At 35.5% G+C, this 23,632-nt stretch overlaps 1 protein-coding gene across 1 annotated transcript in view; it reads right to left on the bottom strand.

Moving 5' to 3' along the window:
- Nucleotides 1-23,632, bottom strand: part of LOC149785850 (C-Maf-inducing protein-like) — a 225,754-nt gene that overhangs the window by 94,227 nt on the left and 107,895 nt on the right. The window contains exons 6-7 of the mRNA XM_089979809.1: nt 18,056-18,163; nt 8,895-8,975 (exon numbers count right to left, since the gene is read on the bottom strand). Of these exons, the coding sequence (XP_089835935.1) occupies nt 8,895-8,975; nt 18,056-18,163 (189 nt within the window). The remainder of the gene's footprint in view (nt 1-8,894; nt 8,976-18,055; nt 18,164-23,632) is intronic.

The following is a 23,632-nucleotide window of genomic DNA, read 5'->3' as shown; positions in this document are numbered from 1 at the left end:
TTTCATCAGGGTCACAATGGGTGTACGTGACCTTTAACAAGTATGGAGTTTCTATAATCTTCAAGAAGATGATCATGTGACACCTTGTTTACGTTTCTGAACACCATATAACCTCTATTTTGGAAAATCATTCTCAGTTGCAGCTGGGCTTTTTCTTAACTATAAGTTGTATGTTGCACTGTTTGGAATTATTTCAAATTACCTGGATTCAAAAGGATTAATTCTGTTATTTTTTTTGCGTGTGCTGATGTGAAATTGATGAACATGGACAGTTTTTTTTATAACCATTTATTCAGCTATCAAAAACCGGAGTGATAATTCTTAATTCTACAAGGAACTGTAGAATTCAACACTACAGATTTCACCATACGTCATCATCTTCTGTCTTGGATTCTTCATCGGGATTCAAACTTGAAATCAGTGTAACATTTTGTTATTAGGACTCCAAAAGTATTATTCTTGGATTATTTTGGATTTGTTTCTATAAAAACCTTAAGTTCATATTTTTTCATTTTTACAGGATTTTTCCAAGGAAATAAATTACTGTATTTTTCAAAGCTTGTTGTTTTCACTCTTTCTTGTGTTACTGTTTATTCGAGCCTAAACATGTGACATAAGAACTATGTATGGAAATGTTGTGCCAATGAATTGTTAGTTTGCCAATATTTTAGTTAGGACATGAAATTTTGTAATTCATTTGTATAATTAAGATGCGACTTCTTGTTAACCAAGAATCATCAATGGTATTCCCACCACTTAGTCCAGAGAGTGATAAATAACCCACAGAACAGGACATTTGAAGACTAGGCTAGATCGATTTTAGAATGTCGGGGAGATGTGATGTGATTTGGATTTTTAACGCAGCTTTAACAATGTTTCAGTCATATCACTATGATGTCTGCATTGTGGCAGTTTATAGTGATGTCTAGCACTGATGCATCTTGCCGCAGACATGTACCATGATGTCCCACCCACTCACATTATCCTGACACCAGGCCGACCAGTCCTAACACTAACCTCTTACTGCTGAATGCCAAGCGAGGCAGCTGTTAGTACCATTTTTATAAGTCTTTGGTAACGCTCTAACACACCACATAGTCCAGAGAGTGATTAATAACCCACAGAACAGGACATTTAAAGACTAGGCTAGATCGATTTTAGTATGTCGGAGAGATACATTAAGTTCTGATACTATTTAATGCGGGAGTATGTACAATGCTAAGGGGATGTAGAAGGGATCCATCAAAAATCAACAACATCACTGACAGAATAATGAACAGTGACCTAACCAAATACAAACAAATTATTATTTTAGTAGGTGGAAATGATGCCTGCGAGGGAAGGTCACTAAATCAACTCAAAACAGATTTTGAAAGTTTATTGTATGCTGCTAGGTATTGCAGCCCAAATACATATAAATTAATGATATCAGGACTACCTCCTCGTGTGGACACCAAGGCCAAAGAAATAAATGATCTGATAATTGACTTATGTGAAAATTTCAACCTACAGTACATTCCACAATACAAATCTTTCTTTATTCAGAATCAGGATGTCAACCTTAGTCTCTACCACAGAGACAAAATTCATCTAAGCAGAAAAGGAACCTCTCAGCTACTGAGAAATATTAACATGTATGCCCCCATTTTCAAGCACTTTAATGAAGAGTGCTGTCTCAACTGTGGAGAAACTGGGCACATGACACAGGTATGCCGTCATGGCAAACAGATAAGAGTGTTTAGGTGCCATAAATATGGACACAAACAAAGACTTTGTCCATCAATGTATACATATTAGGAAGCTGGCAAAGAGGAGAATGCCAACGCTTCTTTTACAAAAAAACTAAATGTACCCAGTGGGACTCTTGACTCTAACTATTCAATGGACACTATTGTAGATGAAAATGTAAATGGATTTTCAGGGTTTGTATGTGACTTTGAAGATGCTAATATATATGAACATTTAAATACAGAAATAGGATGTCAGAATGATAAAAGTAGTATGGAGACAATCTCAGTGAGTACCCCATTGCATGATGACATACATGTAATTGATATGAAACTAAATACAAAAGGTTTTAACATAGGTCACTTAAATGTACAAGGTATAGTGGGAAAGATAGACCAGATTAAGTTAATGTTGTCTTCCAAGGAAAATAATATACATGTTTTAGGACTCACTGAAACCAAATTAAATGCTAACCACAATGATAATCTATTTCACTGTCAAGGCTACAATAAACCATTACGTACGGACAGAGAGACAGCCGGGGGGGGGGGGGGGGTCTTGTTGTATACATTAGGGAAGATGTAAATGTAAAAAGGCGACTTGACTTGGAGTCACATGAAATTTAGAGTATCTGGGTGGAAATTTTTCAAAATAATGCAAAATCTTTCCTAGCTGGTTTCATTTATAGACCACCTTCCTCCAAAGCATTATGGAATGATAACTTTTTGAAACAAATAGAAAATGTTCTAGCACAGGAGAAAGAAACATATATACTTGGAGATATAAAAAAGGACCTTCTTAATACTCAAATAAGGAACAACTGGATGAATTTATTGAATCATTAGGCCTAGACCAGCTGGTAAATGAGCCTACAAGGGTAACAGAAAAATCAAGCACTCTTATTGATCACATTTATACCAACCTACCAGACAATGTGGCTTGTGTTAATGTACTGAATGTTGGTCTTAGTGACCACTATCCTACTTTTTTGACAAGAAAGGTTAAATGCAAGAAAAATAAGAAAAATACACATAAAATGATCACTTACAGATCGTTCAAAACTTTTAATGAAGAACAATTTCTCAATGACCTATATAAAGTTCCATGGAGTATGGTCCAAAATTTGGATGACATAGATGAAGCTCTGAGGGAGTGGACTGACTTATTTATGGATGTAGTATCTATGCATGCAGCACTGAAAGTACATCGAGTAAAGACTGATATTCAACCTAATTGGCTTACTACTGAAATCCAAGATGCTATGAAAACACGAGACAAATTCAAGGCTATGGAAAACCATGCACAATATAAAGTATGGAGAAATAAAATAACAAGTATGATTAAAAATGCTAAAAAAAACTTATTATCAATCATTGCTTGAAAACAAAAAGAGCAACGCAAACTCCATTTGGAAAGTCTTCAATGAACTCACTGGAGGAACGCACAAAAAACAGACAAATAAAATTCACTCACTTCTGATAAATGACACCACAGTTACTGATGAAACTGACATTGCAAATGTTTTCAATGATTTTTTTCATCAACATTACCACAAAGTTAAAAGAGCCAATGATAGAAAACTACTTTAATGAACTGAAAAAAGTTCTGCAGCAGTAAAATCTCAAAGGAGGTATGTTTCTCTATCCCACCAGTGTCAAAAAACTTTGTTAAAAAATGTCTCAGTGAACTTGATACCAAGAAAGCTACAGGACTTGATCAGATTGGTCCACGACTCATTAAATCTTCTGCCTTTGCTATTGTAGATAGCATAACATTCATAATTAATTTAAGTATTGCAACCTCATCTGTCCCCAAAATATGGAAAACTGCAAAAGTAACTCCTATCCACAAATCTGGTTCTAAGGATGATCCTGATAACTACCGACCAATCTCAATACTACCAAACTTGTCAAAATTGATTGAAAAGCATGTCCATGACTCATTCATGTCATATTTAACCAAACACTTGCTGTTACACCCTAATCAATCAGGCTTTAGACAGAACCATTCCTGTGAGACTGCCTTGATCTCCCTAACTGATAAATGGCTTCAAGTACTTGACCAAGGTAGAATAATAGGAACTGTATTTGTAGATTTCAGGAAAGCTTTTGACATGGTGGATCATGAATTCCTTTTGAAGAAACTGAAAATCTACCAGTGATGAAAGAACAGTTAGATGGTTTACTTCGTACTTAAATGAGAGAACACAACATGTTTACATAAATAATGTTCTGTCTGAACCTGAAACAATTAGAAATGGAGTACCACAAGGCTCAATTCTAGGTCCACTACTATTCATTTTATTTATTAATGACCTACCACTTTTACTAAGAGACTCAATATCATCTACAGATCTCTATGCAGATGACACAACATTGTCAGACATCCAAAACACAAAGCATGAGCTCGAAATTTCTTTACAGAATGCACTAAACAAACTGGAAAACTGGTGCACATGTAATGGCATGGTGGTAAATACTGGTAAAACTAAAATATTACTTATCTCAACACGGCAAAGAAGGACAAATCTTGATAGTGATGAACTATGTCTGACATGGAAGGATACAAATCTGCAAATAGTCTGTCATGATAGGCTACTTGGTGTTCTGATAGATAATAACCTATCATGGACTGAACATATCAAACATACCAGTAAAAAAGTCAATTCAAGTTTATGGCTTCTCAGTAGGATAAGACATTTTCTCCCTGAAAGGCAGAGAAAACTATTTTATAACAGTTACATACAACCCTATTTGGACTACTGTAGTACAGTATGGGGTAATTCAAATGATAAAAACATAGCAAAGATGGCACATCTTCAAAAAAGAGCATTTGGGCTAATATCAATCCAGAAAGAAAGCAAGGAAAGTTTAGCTGGTAGGTTAAAAATATTACCTATTAAAGACCGAATCTGTTTGAGAAAAGCCAAATTAATGTACAGGATATCTCAGAATAGTGCTCCTGAATATTTACAATCACTATTCCAGTATAGGCTACCTGGTAATACTCCCCACCTGCGATCCATGTCTACCAAACAGTATAAAATTCCCAAACCAAATAAGGAGTTATTTAAAAAAAGTTTCCAATATTCTGGAACTCTGCTCTGGAATAGTATTCCAGTTGAGATTAGAAATGCCCACTCTATTTCCTTCTTCCAAACCCAATATATCCAGTGGCTTCAGAGATGCAGCTTAAATAAATGAATTCCTTTGTATGAGGGCCTCAAGATAGATTAGTTTTTAGCTAATTGTGTTACCCTCTTTAAATAAGGTCAGGTCATTATTATCCATGCTGCAGTTGAGACCCATAAGTTGGATGCAAGAGAGAGGTCAATGTAGGCCACATCACATGAGATGTCAGAGGAATAAATCAACCAGTGCTGGATCTGTATTTACTGCAACAGTCATCAGGTGATGCAGCCATGCTGGACAACTGAGTTTAAAGTCACTTGAGTTTATGATAAAACTGATCTGTGTAAACAGAACTGGTAATTGTATTTTGTAATAACATCTAGGTAATTATCCTATATTAGAAGCGTATCCTTCAAGTGTCTTGTACAATTTATTTTAGTTTAATACAATTCATTAAATTGTTATATTTTATACACTGGGACTCATATTGTTCTACTGTATGATTCTGCTCAGATCTATATCTCATTCATTAATTTCAGTTTTATTATCCACTCGATCCGGGCAACAACACTGTGGTTGAATGTCATCTAAAAAACTATAACCACCACCATCATGTGACATGCTCTGTATACTTGGTTCATTCATCCAGTTTTCTGCGAGGTGTCAAGAGAGAAAACATAGACCCTGATCAACAGGAAGTATAATCTACTATTGACAATGATAAATAGGACCTGCCAGAAGTACCCCCTGCTGTTTCCATAGCCATATTTGCATTCAAGAAAGGAATGATGTGGATAGAAAGCCAGGTCATTGAGTCCTTAAAGATTATGCTACCGAGAAATATAATATTGAGTTTGTGAAAAAAAATAAACTATGAGGTCTCAAACAACAAAAAATCATGAAATACTTATGGGAAATACACATCAGATGTTAAAGCAATACCTATTCAGCTTTGGATTGGCACTTTTTGTGAACAGACGTATTTGTCTCGTACATCATTGAATTTTAAAGAGATTATAATTACATCCAATTTTGTTATTTCTGATGTTCTGTGTTTTTGAATTGCTACAAGCATGCTGCACCTGGTGTGACATCATACAGTGATCAGTATATGTAAATGGCCTTTTGAATTGAATATGAGGTAATTATTTGACATAAATGACTTGACATTGCTCAATGCACTTTGCATTTAAGTGCATAATATGTGTACGAGTGGTAAATGAGCGATTGTGAGTGATTAATTAAAACAGAATCAAGCTTTTAACATCACTATGCACTGGTCTTAATTGCAACCTGAATTTTTCTTATACAAGAAATAACATTTTTTTTTCAAAATTAAATTACTTTAAACTTAGATAAAAAGTATAATTAGCACATATATTTATTAAAATTAGAGGGTTCAAATCATTTTATTGTTATTTGATCTATGAAATGTACAACAGCACAGGTTGAAAGAAAACAATCCGAAGCTTAGTATTATATCTTTATTTCTTGTTATACATTATTATTGGGGGCCCCAAGTGGTCTAAAGTGCTCACTGTTATGGATCACTGTCATCTCACCTCTGTCTGCGTGGGTACAAGTCTAGGATTCGGCCAATGTGGGTATGTGAGAAAGCTTGCCAGTAGCTTTTCGTGGGTTGGTCGTTCTTCCCGGGGTTTGCCCAGGTTCTTCCTCCACCATTAATACTGACTGCATTGCATAGCCTATCTTGTGCTAAAAAATGGCGTTAAACCCCACAACAACAACAACAACAACAACATTATTATGGGACAAAATTCAATGCATAAATACCATAGTGAAAAAAGTCATACCTACATTACATGAATTGACTATTACTATACATCTGACTGTTTTGTTTACCCCACCACCACCACTAAACACACTATTACACTCATTCATTTAAGTTTTGAACAAAACTTATACTTCTGTTCAGTGCATAACATGATCAGTGTTTATGGGCACAAACTACCGCATTACAATAGTGGGGGTGGTGTGTATGACCCACATCTCTGAGTTTTGAAAAGTTTATTTGGTTGGTCCCTGAACTTCTGCACTGCAACCATTGTGGGGCCAAATATTTGTATGCAAGCAAATTACATGTGATTCAAACCTCTGTTGCATGTGGCCAATTCATGGTATCCTTGATTCATAACACATCTTCACTTGCAGTCATATAAATGTACCGATTAATGCAACAATCAGCAATAGGAAGTCACTTCCATTCAGAATCTGCTGTGGACATATTGCTGATAATGAGCTTTAAACCACTTAAGTGTAAACATGCCAACACCATTCACAATTAAGTCTGAAACAAGAATGATATACATGAAAGCACTTTAACAATGAACCTGTTAAGAGCTCTCAAAGTTATTTCCATGATTCATTCTATCCCTATATTATAATTATATACACTTTAAACCATGTCCCATTCATTTTGCATTGACGTAACTATTTAATATTTTACCATACTAAACAGATACAATCCTGATCATCTTCTATCCGAACTTTGCACATACCACTGTAAACCATCTTAAGAAGGACTGCTTTTGTTTACTGGAAGCATGACATGCAGAGAGGCTGATGCCAGTGAAATTAAAATCAAAAGTTGATACCAAGTATGCCAGGTTGTTATTTAGCACTAGAAATATTCATACTAAGTTTTATTCAAATTGGTTATGGTCAATTCGAGATATCGACTAGAAAGAGTGACACAAAATGTAATATGTCTTTGGTATGACTCAGCCAGGGTTCAAACTAGCAGTATTTTGCATCCAAGGCAGACACTCTAACTTAGACCACTGAAGCAGTTAAATCCCATGTGTAAATTAGTAAAGACCAAAACCAGATCTTTAGATAAACTGTAAAACCTGCATATGTTATGCAAACAAATGGACAAAAAGGCATAAGAAACTTTTTAATGCATTTAAATTTTGCAATCAGCCTGAGTTTAAACATTCAGTCCAAAGTTGTCAGCATATCACTTCTTCTGGAAAGCACTATCTTTTTGTGACAGCACATTTGATCAATACAAACTACGCTATCAATACCTATCAAGATGTTATACGGTTTGAAATAATAGAACTTGATGACTTTGAAAACAATACCTCAATTTTGAACCATATAATTGAAAGCACCATGAATCAGTCTGGGTAATTACCACATTTGATGCTATCCAAACAGGGTGATTGTCTTGATAATTAAGGCCAGTCTGGTGTCATATTTACAAGTTGAGCTGTATTTACAAAAACACTATCATATTTCAAAAGATGCAATTAGTTCCAAACCATGAACCATACGACCACAATTTATTACATTCTTATCAAGAGCTCTGATTACTATCCAAAATGGTGTTGAATAAAGTAGAAATTGAATTAAACACTAAATTGTACCTGAAAAGATAAAAGCTCTGAATGGCATATCTACATGTAATAAGCAAGTCACATATCAAATTGTATCCAATTATGTATAAGGTTGAAAGCACTGGTTAAAAAAAAGTGACCAGATGGATAGACAAACAGACTGGCAGACAGAAACAGTGATTACAAAAGGACTCCAACATATCTTTAATACGGGGCCCTAAAAGTATGATTTCCATCCGATAGCTTTCCTGTACTTTCCAATGAATTTACCATACTGGAATTGTGGGAAAAACAGAAAGGCTGCATGTACATGTCTTTCATGTGGTTGCTAAGGAATCAAAGAGGCGATGCATTGTTTATCCCAAAAATGGAAAAGGTCCAATAGGCCTTACGAGGTTAAAATGTGGGGTCATATAGAGAAGAACTAGAGTTGCAAATATCTTTACCTGTTCTTTGCTGATTCAAGAAATTCAAAAAAGATATCATTATCACAGGCACTTGATCCAAGAAATTCAAACAGACATCATTATCACAGGTGCTTGTGTCATGAATTTATTAATTTCTATACTAATTAAGATCTTTTCGCGCATGAAATGCTTTGACTCTATCACTGTGGAGTCAGACTACAGCAAGGGTTCATCCTAAAATGATGATGATACCTGAAGATGCTTACCATATTATGCTTCAATATCCGCTGTACAACAGGTGTAAACAGCTCTATCACAATGCTAGATCTGGGACTATTTTTACAATGCTGAAACAGAATGAAAACATTATTCTGTAAAATATTTTTTGAGAACATCAAAAACAATAGATACAGCAGGACAACAAAATAAAGCCAAAGAAAATTATTTATAGTTATCCACATTTAGAAAAATGCAAAGTGGAAATAAGAAAATGTTTGCATTTTCTTTATGTCATAAACTGAAGTTTTCTGAGGCAAAGGAATAACTACTGAGCTAGCAAAAATCATTTTCCATATACTGCAAATATCCTTTCTCTCTTTGAAGCAGGTGCTATGAGTTCCTGAGCAGGAAATTTTTTTAAAAGATCTTTCTTTCTCCCCTTGCAAACTTAAGGAGCAAATTTCCTGATAAACCACAAATTAATACATGTAGTAGGATTTCCTTCAAAAGTGTTTACTTGTCCTGCATCATTTAGGTGCAGGATTTCCAATGAACAGGAAACTAATGGGGTGTTGGCCTGAGGACTGAAAGTTGAAATATACTCCTGTGTCCTTGGTAGACTTAGGTGGCTAAAATCCCTCACATTCATTATTTATCCAGTAAAATGATATAAAATAGCACTTAAATTAATCCTCCATTTTCTTTTCCAAAGAGATATCTATATATATTAATTAATATTAATTATTAAACAAATCAATTTTGCCACAACAAACTGAAGCATGCCAAGGAAGAAATTTTTTAATTTCTGTCTAGGTCACCATAATGCACAACAAACTGACATTTTCTTTGGCCAATTTCAGACTAACTGCCTGTCTCTACTGTTCATATAAATCACACACAATTTGTAAATACAAAATTTGCCTATTATCATTTATTAAAATTATTACAGTACTATGTGATGTTCCAATATTTCAATATTTTTGTGTTTTTATCAAACTACAGCAGGTAAACATACATGTTAAGAATTTTTTCACTGGCTGAAATGACACATTTCAAAGATATACATGTACTGCAAAATAGATTCTCTCTCTTTCTCTCTCTCTCTCTCTCTCTCTGTGTCACACACACACACACACACACACACACACAGATGGGAGCACACTGTTGTAACAGGTGGATTAATTCTAGTGAATTCATGAAATTACATCAACAAAAACACTGTATGTCTAAAGCCAAATCCATGAGCTGTTGGCCAAGAAATCTGGGTTAGTGGATGCTGTCTGTTGAATTCTTCCAATGCTGTTGATTACATGTCATGAAAATGACCGTTTCATGGTTTCTATGGTGATCCATATCTGAGTGCAGATTAGCATCATTTGCCCAATACTGAAAGAACCGTTTTCCAAGATGCTTTGTGTCAAAGTTCAAAGTTGGTCAAATTCTCTTTATATTTTTTTTTAAATAGTTGTGTAATGTTCTTCAACATTTTGCTGTTGATTGGCATCATTTGTACAAATTTGAAAGCTGTCTGTGACACTATGACTTTTGCCAAATTCAGCCAAGTGGTTTTTGAGAAGCAATTTCAATGTTTTTAAATCTTTTCTGTACTGTTGGCCCCATTTTATGATGGATCAGCATAATCAGTATAAATTTGAAATGTCTTCACACCTGGATCCTTTCAATTAAATTTTGGTCAAATTCTAATCAATAGTATGGGAGAAGTCATTAAATGATTTTTCTGTTTATCAAGCAGTAGCCACATTTGATCACATATAGGTCTCAGTTGTAAAAAAAAATGAAAGCCCTATATACCAGAATACTTTGTGTCATATTTGGTCCAAATCTACCGAGTAGTTTTTGAGAAGAACGTGTTTGAAGGTTTTTCTATTTTTAGTATGGGCTCAGCCAATGTGGGTATGTGAGAAAGCTTGCCAGTAGCTTCTCATGGGTCAGTGGTACTTTCCACTGTTTTCCTGGGTTCTTCCTCCCCCATTTATACTAGCCACCATGTACAGCCTATCCTCTGCTGAAAAATGGTGTTAAGCCTTACAACAACAACAATTTTTAGTAACAGTGACCACATTTGATTGCGATCTGCATAATTTGTAGAAACTTGTATGGGCTTCTTTCCACCATGCTTTCGTCAAATTAAATAAAATTCTGTTTAGTTTTTCAGAAGTTGTTTAAATAGGTTTTTACTATTGTTATTGACAGCATACATAATTGGTGGTAGATTAGCATCACTTGGGCAAGCTGAAAGCCCAATGTTGCAGGATACTCTCTACCAAATGTTTTCTAAACTGGGTCTGCCTCTTTACTCTTTTTTTTTTTTACAGAAAATTCAAAAGAGCAACTGTTGATGGTCAACTGGTGAACTAAAGAAATATAAATCAGCAATAATGTCCTTTAATTTCTATAAAATGCAGAAAACAAAAATTCAGAAAAGAATTGTATTTGACTTTTACAAAACTTTCCTCTCAATCATGCATGTCATTTTAAAATGTGTTTTGCCATGTAAACTTCATTTTTGTTTACTAAAAAAAGCAAAGTATTATGCTCCAGCCACCAAATGAACATGCACATAATAGCTGATTTCATAATATGTGGGCATTAAGACATTTGGCTCCTGTTTCCGATGTCTGAAGGTTACTCTCAGAAGACATCAAACACCTGTATTAAGGTTTATATTTGGCATCTATATAATTTAATAAATCTATTATTAATATGACTGAAGAAAGGATACAGCTGATCTCTTTCACTGGCTGCACAAGTAAATATCGTTTGCATGCAACATTTGACCAAAGTAATGGTTGCTAACACTAACCTTCTCGCCTGATACATATACATTTATTATTTTCAGATTGCCAGTCCATGAGATCTGATAAAATTCTATGAGATTCCAGTCAGTTCTCTGAGGTCTGGTTCTACTTGCATAAAACTGTGAACTTAAGAGTACTGAGAACATTCCAATTGTCCAAAAACACATAAAATGTAATGTATTTATTGAATGATAAATCCACACTAGTACACCCCCATAATATACCCTATTTACCCAATAAGTCCAAACTAGTGCACTCCCATAAAATGAATATACCATATCCATCCAATAATAAATCCAATACCAGAACAGCTCCATAAACTGTTACATACAATATTCATCCCCTGATAAATCCATACTAGTACACTCCCATAAATTGTAATGTACCATATTTATCCAATGATAAATCCATATCAGTACAGCTCCATAAATTGTAATGTACCATATCCATCCGATGATAAATCCATATCAGTACAGCTCCATAAATTGTAATGAACCATATTTATCCAATGATAAATCCATATCAGTACAGCTCCATAAATTGTAATGTACCATATTTATCCAATGATAAATCCATATCAGTACAGCTCCATAAATTGTAATGAACCATATTTATCCAACAATAAATCCATATCAGTACAGCTCAATAAATTTTAACATACTATATTCATCCACTGAAAAATCCATAGTAATACACCCCATAAATTGTTGTTGTTCTTGTTGTTTTGAAGTCTAATGCCTTTCTCAGCGCAAGATAGGCTATACAGTACATGGTGGCCAGTATAACTGGTTGGGTAAAAAAAAACCCAGCAAGAACCACTGACCCATGGAAAGATACGGGCAGCTTTCTCACATACCCATAATCATGCAATGGCCAAGACTGAGACTGAACACACAAGAACTGAGGTGAGATGGCAGTGATTGGTAAATGCAAGCAAATTAGACCACTCATCCACCTGGCCAACCACCCTATAAATTGTAATGTAATTATCCAATGATAAGTTTGTACTAATACATCACCATTTTCAAAAATTGGGCAATATTTAATAAGAATGTCATTAGTGAATACTGGCCAATTTTGGTACAATAAAAAATTCACATCTATACTTTTTGACAAAATGTATTAATCTGGGCCCAGCCAATTCATAAGCATGCATATCTGTAATCTTAGCATTGCTTTTTCCGAATGCAGGCTAACATCTAGTTAGGAGAACAGTAATGAAAACTATTAACAAAATTTCTTTATAATGATATCACATAAGAGTATGTATATCTACCTGTATAATGAAATTAACAATTAATAAACATTGCAAAAATGTATGTATCCATTCCTCCAAATCCTAATAATAGAATTCCTTGTAACATGTTGGCTTAAACTCTGTCTCACTGGGCATAAACTGCTACACTCAACAAAAATGTACTTGGGGGTGGGAGGTTAAAACTAATTTTAGTTACGTAACACTAACAGGCTATTTGCATTGCTTATCTTTTCCTGGAGCTAGTCCCCAGTTCAAATACATTATTCACTGCTCCAATTACTAACTGAAGGCCTAGAACCAAAAAAAGCATGTTCCCAGTCTGATACATTAGTCCACTTTTGATGATCAGAGTAGTTCCCCATCTCAGGCTGATACATCAGTCCACTTCAGACAATCAGAGCATCACCTTTCTTTAACTTGGAGACAGATGGACAGCAGAGTGGGGAGTGAGGACAGCATTGTGCATTAATAGCACACAAGTGAATGAATACCCTCCCTCTGGTGTGCCAATGAACAAAGGTAAAAATGAGGTGTGTTGGGTGAGAATGCCAGAAGGCACCTATCCAATGAGGAATGGTTCAAGGAAGGCCCAAAATGCAACAATGGCCTTGACCTCATGGGCTTTGATTTTCATCAAAGAGGTATATCTCTCCCTGTGAGATTAATAATTTCTTGTAACAGACAGACCAATCCACCTCAAGCGTGTAGCTGATGAGTATTAGATACGTCATTTAAATGGAGAAAAAAACAGTTATGACCATTTCGTTTTTTTTAGACAAACAGAACCCAAAAACACTAACTGGGTGTGTATCCTGCTCATCCAAAGCACAGATACACTGGAGAAAGAGAATTTCAGCAGGAACATGAGCTACAAGGATAACCCGATTCTTGGCCAGAAATTTTAACTAACACCAAGAGAAATTAAATCACAGCTGCCACTGAAACTTAATCCATTTTCACCAACAAAGCACACATGTAAATTTCACTCCTGATGCAAGAACGACAAAGGCTGTTTTAAGCATAAGGTAAGAACAGAATGCTTCACTCAAAGATTCATGAGGAGGTTTGAACAACAAACACCTTGGAATTAATGAGTGAGATCAAAGCTCAAAGTACCTGATCAGTTCTTAAAGATATGGATCTGACTCTAATGAAGACAATTGACAACAGAAATGCCAAATGACAACTAAATTGATGAAGCATGGAGCTCACAAGTAGCACATATAAACATGCAAGGAAATGAACAATGATATTCTAATTGTTGGAAGTGGAAAAGGGTATAAGACTAGAAACACGTTTTTATTCTAAACTTCCAATTACAAACTGGAGGATGGAATAAAATATATGAACAGATAAATATAAGCAAAAATAGTAGGTAATATCTATACACCATGAAATCTTCCATTCAGAAAAGGATGACTGCATGGCAGCTTTGTCTGCCCTTTATCATCCTTAATACCACTGTGACTTAAAGGCAGCCAAAGGAACTAAACACTTTTTCCAGATTGCATGAGTATGTAAGATTTAGAATGATAACAAGTCAAAATTAAGGTATTGCAAAGCTTTCACTGTGAAAAGGGAATATTTGTGGTAAACTCTTCTAACATTTCTACTATCTGGTAACCAGCAAGATGATGCCATTAGGTGGTGCAACAGCTGCAACCTTGTCTACATCTTTTGAACTACTGGCATACATGGACAACAAAAAATTATATACATAGAAGGCACTTATGTGCATGATAGGAAACCTTTTGGATTCACAAATATTATTTTAAGAGGTTTTCATAACCTAGGTGGTAATTTTGTGACCAAGAATTTTAAAGTAGTGTCAAGATTTTTATTTTTGCTGTTTCTAGATGAAGATGTAAGCCAAAAGGTGAAGTGAATTTTTTTTCCTCTCATGCAAGGTTTGGTATTCGGGCCAAACGACATCAAATTCAGGTTTCAATGAATCATAGGATAGTTTGCAGTATAGCCAATTTTGGATGAGATATAGAAGTGGATAATTTGCCTCAAGGGAATTTATAAATGCTTCCAAAGTCCAAATCCCCCACCCACTGCAGGCTAATCCATACAAAACTGAGTCTTTGTTAAGTTGGGATCTTGTTCAAGTCCTGTATTACTGAGTAAGACCTGGTCTACTCACAATCTATGTTTACCATTAGTCATATTAAATTCAGGACTTTTTGACATTTGTTCCAGTGGTAACTGATATGTGGAAGGGAAGTCAGTTTACAATAAAAAAACAAGTCCTAACAAGATTACTGTGAATTAAACATGACACCAACTGAAATTTTGTACAGAAATAATTGCTCTTCTTTCAGTCACAGTGACTTTGTTGAACCCCAAATCAATACAAGTATCCGCCAACTTGAGTGATTTATACTAATTTCATGCTAATGCAATTTTATGAATATTTTAGATCTTTTTTCAGTGAAGACTAACCAATAATGAAATTGTCTAAAACAAAAAGTTGGGATTCGTAAACTGCTAAATGAATGGTACTAAAATTAATTGGATTACCATATATACACACGTATAGGCCCATTCGCATAAAAATTGAACTTGCCAAACTGAATAGGTAAAATATTTAAAAGTGAATGACCCATGCATAAACTGACCATAATGAAAATTGTTTTATTGCTACTCCATCTGAATGGATGGTCACATTCACATGGGGTTTCAGTACAGGAGGTCCTGGGATTTCTGATTAGGCATGTGATCTCATCTTTGGCAATCAACAATAAAATACATACCACTAGTCAAAAAGAAAACTTAACATTTAAGTTCAGATCATGTCCCACATGAAGGTGACCTCCCTTCTTCCAGGCTTTTATTTTTCTTAAATTACTAAGCCTATACACGAGTATATATGGCATGTATTTTTCAATAAAAATTAAAGGTAGTGAAACTGAAAATTTTGAGTTATTCAATTTAGCTGACATGACCACTCTTGGGAAAGCAACTATTGCTAAGTCAGGGGTTAGCTGTAGTCTTCTTTCTTGCCCCAAGTACAAGCAAGCCACAAAGTTTGTACAGGTCTGTTATGTAGAACTGTTGTTATGCTGAAGTCATTTCTCTTCTTTCAGTCATATTGACCCTGACCTTTAACCCTTTTCACCTCAAAGTAAAAATTGTGGCAAAACCATTTTGATTCTTACAGTCACAGTGACCTAGATCTTCAACCTACTTAAATCAAAATCATTAGGCTTCTCAAATACTCAGTACACATCCACAGCCTGGTCCCCGTTCCTGATGTGAAATTAATGTTACTGTAACAAAATCATTTTATTCTTTTAGTCACAGAGACTTTGACATTTTACCTTCTGACTTCAGAATCAACAGGCTTCTTCCTTATCAAGTGCAAGCCATTCACAAGGAATGGTCTAGTAAATAGTGTAGAACTGATGGTTTTGTGGTTCTTTGGTTCAGTGACCATGACCTTTGAGCTTTTGACCCTAAATTGATTGGGTTCATCCTAACCCCAAATGCAAGCTATCCACAATGTTTGGTAACAGCAAATGACGCAGAACTAAAGTTATTTTGCATTCACTATTTTCCTTCTTTGACTCAATGGGACTTTGGCCATCAAGGGTTTGACACCAAAATCAAGAAGTTTCTTCCTTACCCCAAGTGCAAGCCACCCACAAATATTAGCAACTACCAACAGTCTCCAGTAGGTTTTAACTGGCTATGCATATTTTGCCTTCACTCGGTGTGGCTGGGTCAGACATAATACAGTCTTTTTTGTTTATATGCTTAAATGTGTCAGATAACATTTTCAGTATTTTAAGCATAATTAATGAAGTCAAAGACAAATTAACTTCTTAGACAGGAAGGAATTCAAATACTAAGACTGTTTTTGTTTTTAACACTGAAATTATCATAATTGTTAGAGATAAAAAATTAATTATAGTTTGTATTTATCCTCCAAACAGCTTACTCCTACCCCCAAACAATCCTGTAAAAAAGTATACATCATAAGTATATGTATGCAAAGACTTTAACTTTATATCAACACAATACAATATGGTATTGTTTAACACATTAACCCCTAGCAACGACTTAACGGGGCAGGAGGTAGTAGCCTACTGCCGAGCTCTGTAGCATCATGGTTATGCATGATACACTAAAGTGGGTGGTATTATAGAAAGGTAGACAGATGTAGCTCTACAATGATACCAAATAATCTGGAATATTGAGTTGCATTACAAAATACATATAAAAAAAATATAATTTTTTGGACCCGACTTTTTTCTACCCAAAATTCGCCCGTGGTTGGAATCCGATTTTGTGTCCAGATTTTAGACTTTTTGGTCTCAGATCTAAGGCAAACTGGTACGAACTGCAAACAGACAGATAAGCCTTTGCAAAAAGTAGGATAAGATGGGAATTTGGAATAATGAGTGGTCTCCATACCAAAATAATGGCTCCATTTAGCAAAATAAAAAAAAAAATAAAAAAAAAAATTTAAAAAAAAACAAATGCAACTTTTACCCTTCTGCTCATGTGTGTCAAATAGCCAATGAAAAATGATGTTTCTAACACGACTAGACAGTATGTTATTGAAAGATCACTGAGGATTTGGTGTTTTTGAATCTATTTAGAAATAGCTTTCAAAATGTGTTTCCTACTTGATTTTCAGGCGAAAATGACAAAAAGCTCCAGGGGTTAGTTAATGTGTTAAAAGTGAAGGCTTGTTTACAGGTGTAACTTTGGTCTATTACTATTATTTAATGCCAATTTTTCAAAGCCTTTTTTAATATTTTTTGTCATGAAACTCGACCCCATACTTGCAATGATACAAAGAAAATTTAATATAGCACCATTTTATAAATCCATGAAGTTATCTCAGTGTGTCTCATGTGAACAAAATTATAATGAAGTACTTAAAAAGCCCTTTGTAGGTTAAACAATTTGAAAAAAAACAGTCAAAACATGAAATGCTGGTCATGTATATCTGTTTCCTGTTCTTGTCACAGTCCAGATTCCTAATTTTGTGTGTATGTTCTGTGACAAAATGTTGATTTTTTGTCATATATGCACACAAAAATTTCCACACTGAAAAGAATGATCAAAATGAATACAAAAAATTACATAAATTATGATAATTTGGTTCAAAAACCCTTACCTTACTGAAGAAATCACAGATCTCCTGTGTGGGATGATTGTTCTCTAAAAGGGGAGTTAGGGCAACTATAATATTTTCATGGGCAACTCTGGAGATGAAGTCATCATTCTGCAATAGAAAGAGAAAGCCTGATATATGTCAGGTTCATTCTATGTAGAGATGTCAAAATTTTTGAAAATTTCTACAGAGTAAAAGTACCTGTCAATCAAAATGATTGGCTACCCTGGTACCCAATCAAAAGGAAATTATATTAAATGTGAACCTGAACTCCTTTGTTATAGGTTCAGAAATGTCAACCCCCAAAAGAGGTATAAGTGTAATTTATTACTAGTGTATGTGGCAAAAAGTGTAATCTGAGCACAAAAAGATCACTCTATATATCACATGCCATAATTACAGAAAACTGTATGAAAAATGTACGTATTTATTGAATTTAACATAAATTTAATTTTGCTAATTACCTGGTCTGCAGTTAATTTTTCGTCACAAATCGGCTAAATCCATATGGATTAGTAGTTAATACAAAAGTATCGACACAAAAGAAATGGAAAAATTATTTATGCATAACAGCCGTGACTAGTCATGAAGTCCACAAATGATGACTGTACTAGTATCCTCGACCTGCTATGGTTCGTACCTTCATGATGGTCCAGTGCAACATGTTTTAAAGTTTAAAAAGTCCCTCTTCTCTAACATTTTTCAGTCACTTAACATCCAACACTCACATCTATTCAGCCCGTTTTTTTTTAATATATCGGGCACCATTTATTGTCAATTTAGACTGGTCTGCTACATATGTAGTATAAAGAGAATGAATCTATGACAAGTAGTTTCCAACTCAAGAATACCATCTGTTTTCATCGAACTATTTCAAGTAAAATTAATGCAAAAATTAACATATTTACACGTGGTCAATTTTGTTAAGATTTTTTTTCAGTGTAATTAAATAACAAAGAATTCTCTTACATTTAAATATTTCAGTGAAAAATTTCATTTTGAATAGTTGTCCATTTCATTCATTTTTTCCTAACATGGTAAAAAAGAAGTGCATGTTACGGTAACCAAGTTTTTGTGTTGCCTTTGCCATTAAAAATATATCTGCCTTGGGTTTCCCGCTAATAATAAAAATTAAAAAAAGAGTCAAGTGAACAAACATGTGAACAGAGCCTTGACTTGAACAGCTAATACTCGCTCCAGGGATACAAACTTGAGGCAAAAATGGCACTCATTAAACTGGACACTTATATTGTGCTTTCATTTATTTAAATTGTAGTACATATATTAATTTTATTTTGTCGAATATTTCTTTATCAGTACTTACTGTCACTGTTAACAAGAGGTATTGACCTAATGAATATCAGCAGGATCTCAAAAACAAGCACATTCAAGTCGCGAGATAAATGGCGCACAAACCATGGACAGGAACACAGTTAGGATGGTATATCTTTAAATATCACCACTGATTCTTAAATAGGTCGTGCAAGAAAGAAGAGAAGTGTCCTCCCTTGTATTATTATACAATCTGTATTATTATACAATACATGTATGACAAGTAAATTGTAAGCAGCCATATGAGCGAGCCCATGTGATGATGAATAAATGTGCACACGACATGAACCTTGAACTGTAATCATTATTCTGTGTCTCAATCTGAATTTGGAATACTGTAAGTCTGGGGGTTTTTTGTTAACAGGTACCCGTTTCAGACATGCCAACCCTGACGAGTCCGTCTCAGTAAGGCAGTTGATTTTTTTCCATAAGATTGACCAGTTTTCAGTAAGGTGTACCAAATATTAATAACTGCTAATTGTAAAGCTGGAAAACGTAATTAAAAGTTCAACACAGCGACGATAAACAGTATGTTCAACTGAAACGTTTGTAAAGTATGCATAGACTTTATTTACAAGGACAGTTGAACAAACTTTAGTTCCAAACCCTATGCAACTCAATGGCTTGTTGCTATCTCTCAACTTGACGTAATTCTTGGAAATTCTTTTTCCATTTCACATGTCTCAGGTTAGGCCAATGTGGGTATGTGAGAAAGCTTGCCAGTAGCTTCTGGTGGGTCAGTGGTTCTTACCATGGTTTTCCCGGGTTCTTCCTCCACCATTTATACTGGCCGCTATATATAGTCTATATTGTGCTCAAAAATGGCATTAAACCCAACAACAACAACAACAACAACCAAATTCATGCAAGAAGCCTATCTTAGAAGTTTGATCAAAATCAGATAATGAAAGATATGGCTTTCCCAGAGTGGTAACAAGCTGCAAGATCACGTCATTAATATCTGTGGATCCTGCATATTATCAAAATTGTCCAAAATTCTGATATAAGCATACATTCCAACCTTATCACAATGGGATCAGAAATATGGCTTCCAGAGTGGTAATAGGCCCAGACAATCAAATGCATGCAAGATCTCTGATGATAAAAGACCACACTCCAAGTTTGATCTAAACTGGATGACAATTATAACAAATGGATGCATGATCACAACATTAATACACATTAATCACACTCATTATCAAACCCAATACAAAAATGTCTTTCTTTTGTTGTTGTGGGGGGGGGCTCATTTCATTCTTGCAATACTTGTGATTCACTATTGTGCAGCTTTAATTTTTCTTCACAAAAAACCACCATCCGTTTGATGTCAATGCATCCTCCCACTAAGTGGAAAATTCTCAGTATGATGCAACTTTGCTCATGAACCTGGCATAGCCCATGGATGGAATGGTCATCTTCTTCACAGACAAGGATTCCACTAGGACAATAAGCCAGGGTAGGAGGAGGGCAATCAGCAATAGCAATGTTAGGTAAGTATTGCATAATTAAAATTAATTTTACCCCCCTCCCAAAAAAAACTATATTTTAAAAGCAGCAATTACCCATTGTTTTTGTGCCACCAAATTTGTTAGGTAGATGGGTACACTGATGCTATCATTTTAACTGATCAAAAACAGAAAAGGAACATGTAACTCACCACTGAGGGAGAGATCCATGCTTTTCAATATAGAATACTGGTATCTCTATGGACAACATGCTGTGCTGTTATATCTGGTCCCAGAGAAAAAACGTCTGCACTTTTGTTGTTCTAATGAGCCGAGATAAAAGGAGGAGAAGGTAGCATGGGAGGCAGCAACAGCTCAAACCTAATGGGCTCTGTACTGCATAAAGGAGAGATCTCAATCAGTAAAGGACTGATATGCTCTTTTAATTGTGGTGACAATCCACTGTGAGACAGAAGCAGCCAAAATGTCAACATAGCCCTTAAAAGGAAGGAAAAGACATTTTCCACCTTTGTCAATTACAGGCCTTAAGATAACAACGGAGAGCCCCCACAAGGCATAAGGGTCTACCATAATCATCGTCAGCACAGATTCAATTGAGACTGACGATCTCAGCTGGTAGTGGTCCTAACTGAAGGTAACTGACTTTTTAGTTAAACTCTCAGCTTACAAAGGAAACAAGCAGAAATGTAATTTCCATTAAACCAGAGACAGCCTGTGTTAACAGACAAGGCATGAATCTTGCTGCATCTTCTCACAGATGCTAAAGCAAGTAAAAAATAAGTTGCGTGTGCAGTCCTGAAAAGGCAGCTTCATTCACAGGGGTTAGGTCAAAGACAATAAAACACAAGAAAGGATACAGTACATCTTTTGTTCTCAAACAGGAACAAAAGGAAATCAGCAAATAACGTTACAGAGGGGCAGCTAGGATCCACACATTTCCTACAGTACAAATTATACATATCAATCCCTTACTTTCTCGATGTACCCTTGCAGATCTAGAGATACTGCTTTTATTTCTATGTTGTTGATGTGGAGGGACGATTCAGCTAGAATCCAAAGACCCTTGAGAATTATGCCCTCTTGCTCTAAAACAAGCACCCCAACCAGAATCTGATATGTTGGCAAACAGGTAGGAGTGGGGCTCAGGTGCATGCATGGGAACCCAATCAGGAACCTGTCCCTGGTTTATCCACCAGCGCAAAGGGTAATGAAAAATGTCATAAAGTGATTTTATTAATGGAGAATCTGTGTGGTTTCCACCTTGCAAGAAGGAAAAACTGTAGAAGTTGCATTATGTAGATGTCTTACAAGAACCAAGAACACATCAGTGTTCAGGGTTCCCAATAGAATAAGAAAAGGCAAACAAAGATGATTTTCTCACAGCACTTCTAAAAGTGCCAGAATCTGATCTACCAAATCTAGTGGAACCTGGATTAAGTTCTGGTGCATCAGGAAGTTCATCCCCATGTCAAGAAAGTCCTTTATGGAAGAAGTTCCAACTTCTCCAGGTTGAGCAGGTGACTCAATAGAGTTACTGTGGACCAACAACAGAACAGATCCTGATGAAGGGACTAAAATGGAATATTGAGGACCAGACCTCATCTTCATCATCCACCTGAGAGAAAGGAGTGGACCTGGTAGGGGGCATTGGTGGTGCTGCTTCTACTTCAAAGTTCTTGAGTCCACAAGGATACAGAGGGCATCATCATTGACTAGCATACTCTGAACGAGGGATTTGATGAGCATGAGAGAGGGCATTGGACCACTCTGCACCACATCCCATAATACACTGTGGTGAAAAGGGGGGGAGACAAGATTGTCTGTCTGCTCTGGATGATGCAACACTCTAGCCATCTGATTTGACATCACCAGGTGAAGAGTTGATAGTGGGACATGAGCTGTATCATCAGCTCTAATGCGTGAACAGGGACCATTGATATATAGGGGCATACTGGACCACAGCTGTGTACCCCTTAAAAATGCTTTACAATATTTACAGGGACATTTTCAGTATTTCATGTCAGTTTTCAGTATTCTTAACAACTGCTCATCATTAGTAACACAAAGTTATCAATGCAGCTTTATTCCATTTTGTAACTAAATAGTCAATGCGAGGAATGATCCATACTGCAGTCATTCAAATGGTTCATGCTCGAAAAGAACAATGTAATAGGAATAACTTTTCTAGCCTTGTCAATCTCTTGTTTCTCCAATTTCATGTTGCAAGAGACGTTATTCTTGCCACCAATCCCAACTAAAATACTGGTTTCTCATAATTTGCACAAGGCATATCTACTGCCCTTTCTGCTAGCAGAAATGAACTGCCAGGTCTTGCTGCGTGATGTCACAAACTACTGTACTCATTTCTTCATGTCTTTGGCTCAAGTTGATTCTTCTTCAGCCATTCTCTTCCTCAAAGATGGCATTTCAAATTCATTTTCTGAACCCCGCTCACCCATGATGGTGTTTACAATACAGAAATAGACAAAAAAAACTATGCATGCAACATTGCAGAGCATTTTGCACACAACCCTTCTATTTAAGGGACGTTTCATCTGCCTGCCATACATGCAGGTGGAATCAGTTCTATTCCAAGTTTCAGAAGACCATAATTAGCAAAATGCATACTGACTTTTGGGGGAACTTGGAACAATAAATGCAGACTTGATGAGTATCTCTAGTACCCTTTTTGTGGTCCTGCAGCCAAACAGATTATCTTGACATTATTTAAAGAAAAAAAAAAATTCTGACAACATATATTTAATTATCATGCATACACTCA

The sequence above is a fragment of the Sinohyriopsis cumingii genome, chromosome 13 (genome assembly GCF_028554795.1).
Source record: "Sinohyriopsis cumingii isolate HCF-2022 chromosome 13, ASM2855479v2, whole genome shotgun sequence".
NCBI classification, from domain to species: Eukaryota; Metazoa; Mollusca; class Bivalvia; order Unionida; family Unionidae; genus Sinohyriopsis; species Sinohyriopsis cumingii.
Note: the sequence above shows the minus strand (reverse complement) of the source record. Positions and strands in the feature narration are given on the sequence as shown.